The sequence below is a fragment of the Triticum urartu genome, chromosome 7A, assembly GCF_056163025.1.
Source record: "Triticum urartu cultivar PI428250 chromosome 7A, HENAU_Tu73, whole genome shotgun sequence".
In the NCBI taxonomy this organism is placed as follows: Eukaryota; Viridiplantae; Streptophyta; class Magnoliopsida; order Poales; family Poaceae; genus Triticum; species Triticum urartu.
In genome coordinates this window covers 106173263-106178875 of record NC_141879.1, presented here as the reverse complement: position 1 = coordinate 106178875, position 5613 = coordinate 106173263, and the positions used below count along the sequence as shown (strand labels likewise).

The following is a 5613-nucleotide window of genomic DNA, read 5'->3' as shown; positions in this document are numbered from 1 at the left end:
AAGGGAAGGGGTTGGCGTTGGAGCTGGAGCTAGAGCTCATGGCGATGGGGAGGAGGAAGGTTGACAGTGAGAGAAGAGAGGGGGTGGGTAAATAGTGGTGGGCAGAGTGAGTAAATATAGGAAGGATGGAGAGGAGGAGAAGAGTGACAGGCATGCCGTTTTAACTACAAGCTCTTAAATTAGCCATGAACTCTGTGCAATGCCTGACTCTGTGGCTTGTGTGCAGATCAAGGATAACAATGAGATGGCACGGAGGTGCTCCCGGCCGTTGACAGCAAGGGCAAGTAGCCCCTTCACCCAATGCCCGACAACGTTGAGCTGTCGCCCACTGCCGAGGAAGACCCGAAGATGCCTGAGGGTGACGACGACGAGGGCATGGAGGAGCCCCCCAGCAACAAGCACCGCAACTACGGCCACTACCATCAGGAGGATGGCCCAACTCACTTCTGCAAGGTCATCCTCGCACTGAAGCTTGAGTGCATCCCCATGCCCCTGGACTTCACCAAGCACTTCGTCGCGGTGCCGACGGAGTTCAAGCTCAGGAACAACACCGGCTGCTCCTAGAAGGTGACGGTCAAGCTGATGAACGGCAGGGTGACCCTAGATCAGGGTTGGGCCACCTACGCAGCCGTTCATCAGATCAAGATCGGCTACGTGGTGACGTTCAAGCTCCTCACTCCCGACGCCCTCAAGGTCATCATTTTCTACGACGATGGCATTGAGGTCGTCAACAAGTGCGGGAAGCACGACGAAGCCTTCGCCGCCAAGGAGTAGGGCCGGGCCACCTCTTTCGAGCGTACTGTCGAGTCTGCTTTGAACATGTTTATGGTTTATGCGTTGAACTGTTATATCTATGATACTGCTTATATCTGAATTATACTAGTTGATACTCTGTTTATACTCTGTTATGCTTATGATGTGTGCTGCCGAAGTGTGGTGGTAACCTCATCAACTAGCCAAAGAGGTTACCACACATCAGGCCTTGCATACAACCAAACACCATGCCTTGGGTTTGTGGACTAACATGCAGGCAACCAACACCAGGCAGTGTGGTTCAGTCCATACAGGTAAGAGGGCATTGCAGACAACCAAACAACATGCATATGGTGCACTTGAAGCTGCATTTGCATAGCAAGGTTGGGTGAAGAAGTGTATGCAATGCGGGTACTGTAGCGCACGGCAATCAAACATGCCCTTATCGACGTGCACGGCTACTTCTAGAGCTTTGGTGCAGGCGGCAGAAACGGCTCTATACCGAGCTCTCGTAGCCAAGGGACCATGACAGGCAGGTGCGCGCGCGGCAAGAAGTGGAGTATGCCCATGGCCGAGCGGCGAGCGAAACGACGGCCATGGCCATGCCGAGCGGGGCAAGCAAAGTGGCGGCTGCACTCCTCCTTCCTCACAATCCATGACCCTTTTTTTTAAACAGAGACAAAAAATTTGACTCATCAATTAATTAAAAAGAAAAAATTTATCTAGTTAATTAACGGAAAATCGGGCGAAAACCAAACAGTCCATGATTGTGACATAGCCACCTTAGCCAACGTCGTCGTCTGCACCCGGTGAATTTAGACGGCCATGGTCCATCACCCGCGACGGCGAGCGAGCGCACACCACCTTTTGGTGTGTGTTGGCTATAGGAAATATAAACGTATAGCTATTCAGTGTTAGCCAAAAAATGTCTTATAGCAACTTTAGCAGATCCCGCAAAATTTCGATACGTTTGCAATTTCATGAAGATCTTGTTTGCGGGTTGAAAACTAGCGCGGTCGAACAAAAACTGTAGATGAAACTGCATAATTTGAAAAAACGGTTTCGCGGGAGAAATTGCACCTCGTGGACACGAGTAGTTCATCACGTACTACATATATTTTACATGATCGAACACTACAAACAACAGTTCATACTACATACTACATCAGTACTAGTACTAGAGGGGTGGGGATCTCACGGCGGTGAACTCACGGCCATGGACGACGCCGTGGAGGAGCTCAATCCTCCTCGGCGGAGCTGCAGAGGTCGATGTACTTCGCCCTTTGCTCCTCATGGATGCACCGCCACTCGTCGTCCTTCTCCTTGGCGGCGAGGTTGGCTGCGACCACCTACCGCCACTGGAGGTTTTCGAGCTCCTCGGTGTGGCGCCGGCACTCCGCCTCCTCGCGCACGCTCCACTCGGCAATGGCGGCCGCAACCGCGTCGACGTCGGCGATGAAGTCCTCCGGCCCGACGACTCCACGGCGGCCGAGCTCCTCGGGCTCCTCCTTGACGTGGACGAACTCGAAGTCCTCCGGCTCCTCCGACCACTCCCTCTTCACGGGGAGAAGGCCCGCGCCGGAAGAGGAGGAGCTCCTGGCGTAGGAAGATCTCTCGGCGCGGAGGAGAAGGACGCGGCAGAGGACGGGGTACGGCCGTGCCGACGGTCGTACTCGTCCGTCTCACGGACGCGGAAGCTCGCCGGCGGCGACATGCCACGGTTGGTCCACTTCCTCGCCCTGCGCTTCCTCGCGCCGTCCGACCGGACCCGCTCACGCTCAGGGTCGCTTCCGTCGCCGGATCTGCTGCCGGAGGCACGTCCGGAGCTCCACATGCGGCCCCACATGGCGGCTGGAGGCGGGAGGTGGCCGCCGGCGGCGAGAAATGTGGAGAAGGGGGTGGGGAATTGCGTGGCTCGGCGGCGGCGGGGGATAGGGTTTCGACCCGCAAACGCGCCGCGGAATCGTAGATATAGTGGTCGGGGCGTGCGGTTTGCGGGCCGCGATAAATTTTTTTACGGGTCAGGCGAGTATGCGGGCTCTGTTCTAACCGAAAAATTGGATCGAGCCCGCATACTCGTCGGAATTTTGCGGTTTCACGTCTTTTGCGGGGTCTGCTAGAGTTGCTCTTAGCTGGGGTGGTAGAAGGTGGACCAAGTCGAACCTGAAGGCGTATGCTCGAAATGATGCCATATAATTTTTTTTATCCATTTCTCCGACAAGTATTTCGGGACAGAATGAGTATTTGCTATTCCTTTCTCCAATGGACCAGTGGCCCCACACGCATGTGCTATTAAACCCACCCATCCCAGCTTTTCCTGGCGCCATGTAGGAAATCCCTGTTTGGATACAGCATCAAGGTTAAAAACGATTGGGATTATAAAAAAACAGGGTACAGATTCAAAGACAAAGGTTCATTTTCGACAAACTCTACAATCTTAAGGTTTAAATCAGACTTCACACCTCACATTTTGACTATTGCATGGATCAGCGATCATGAATACTTTATCCATTCACTTTTGCTTGGGCTGTTTGACTTTGACCGGTCAAACACGACTATGCTTTACCAATCATATATACTCCCTCTGTCTCAAAGTGTGATATATAAAAAAAAAACGTCTTGCTCCCTCTGTCACCGAATAAGTGTACGTTTGGTATTTAAAATTCATCCACAAAAGAGTGCGTCTATCATTCCAATGCACGGTAAAGTAGAGGAAAAAATGCTTCTCTCTCATCACATGTTAATCAGAACCAATAACATTCGACACATAGTATTTTTCACTTCCTACATGCACTTTAGGCTGGTCGTAATGAGAGTATTATAGCTAGTATCGTGCATGCCAACTAGGCAATTTTGTTGAGGTGGCATAGAATTAAATGAAGAAAGAATATGGTTGAGTATCATATTATGATGGCGTATCATAATAAATGCTATGATACTATGTGTCATGCATGACATTAAACAAATTCATCTACTATTACACTATGCATTAGGGAGGTACTATCATAGACTGGTATCATATGCATGAGAGCAACTACAATAAGCTTATGTAAGCGGGCTATAAGAGTTAAAATATTGTACTTCTGCTGACGTGAAGGGGAGAGAAGAGGGGCCGGCTACATAATAAGAGCCAGCTGCAACATGTGCTTCTAGGCACTATGTGAGAGCGGTGAAGGAAATATGCCCTAGAGGCAATAATAAATTTATTATTTATTTCCTTATATCATGATAAATGTTTATTATTCATGCTAGAATTTTATTAACTGGAAACTTATTACATGTGTGAATACATAGACAAACAGAGTGTCACTAGTTTGCCTCTACTTGACTAGCTCGTTGAATCAATGATGGTTATGTTTCCTAACCATAGACATGAGTTGTCATTTGATTAATAGGATCACATCATTAGAGAATGATGTGATTGACTTGACCCATCCGTTAGCTTAGCACGATGATCGTTTAGTTTGTTGCTATTGCTTTCTCCATAACTTATACATATTCCTATCACTATGAGATCATGCAACTCCCCAATGCCGGAGGAACACCTTGTGTGCTACCAAACGTCACAACGTACCTGGGTGATTATAAAGATGCTCTACAGGTGTCTCCGATGGTGTTTGTTGAGTTGGCATAGATCGAGATTAGGATTTGTCACTCCATGTATCGGAGAGGTATCTCTAGGCCCTCTCGGTAATGCACATCACTATAAGCCTTGCACGCAATGTGACTAATGAGTTAGTTGCGGGATGATGCATTACGGAACGAGTAAAGAGACTTGCCGGTAACGAGATTGAACTAGGTATTGAGATACGACGATCGAATCTCGGGCAACTCTACATAGTTCTCGAACCCGTAGGGTCCGCACGCTTAACGTTCGGTGACGATCGGTATTATGAGTTTATGTGTTTTGATGAACCGAAGGTTGTTCGGAGTCCCGGATGTGATCACGGGCATGACGAGGAGTCTCGAAATGGTCAAGACATAAAGATCGATATATTGGACGACTATGTTTGGACATCGGAAGGGTTCCGAGTGAAGTTCGGGCATATACCGGAGTACCGGGGGTTATGGAACTCCCCAGGGAGTTTAATGGGCCTTATGGGCCTTAGTGGAAAGAGAGGAGGGGCTGCCAGGGCAGGCCGCGCGCCCCCTCCCCCTCTGGTACGAATTGGACTAGGAAGGGGGCGGCTCCCCCTTTCCTTCTCCCTCTTTCCTCCTTCCTTCTCCTACTCCTACTACATGGAAAGGGGGGAATCCTACGCCCGGTGGGAGTAGGACCCCCCATGGGGCGCGCCATAGGAGGGCCGGCCCTCTCCCTCCTCCACTCCTTTATATACGGGGGAGGGGGGCACCCCATAGACACACAAGTTGATCATTGATCTCTTAGCCGTGTGTGGTGCCCCCCTCCACCATAATCCACCTCGGTCATATCGTAGCGGTGCTTAGGCGAGGCCCTGTTCCGGTAGCATCATCATCACCATCATCACGCCATCGTGCTGACGAAGCTCTCCCTCGACACTCTACTGGATCGTGAGTTCGTGGGACGTCACCGATCCGAACGTGTGCAGATCGCGGAGGTACCGTACCTTCGGTACTAGGATCGGTCGATCATGAAGACGTATGACTACATCAACCGTGCTGTCATAACGCTTTATCTTACGGTCTACAAGGGTATATAGACAACACTATTCCCTTCTCGTTGCTATGCATCACCATGATCTTGCGTGTGCGTAGGAATTTTTTTGAAATTACTACGTTCCCCAATAGTGGCATCCGAGCCAGGTTTATGCGTAGATGTTATATGCACGAGTAGAACACAAAGGAGTTGTGGGCATGGGTATATACATATTGCTTGCAGTC

General features: G+C 50.1%; 1 protein-coding gene across 1 annotated transcript; it reads left to right on the top strand.

Annotated features, from left to right (window-relative positions):
* Positions 1–2022: 2022 nt before the first annotated feature.
* Positions 2023–2722, top strand: LOC147958325 (uncharacterized). Its single transcript, XM_087532053.1, is given in 3 exon segments — positions 2023–2370; positions 2373–2676; positions 2679–2722. Coding segments are annotated over 3 exon segments (696 nt in total).
* Positions 2723–5613: the final 2891 nt, after the last annotated feature.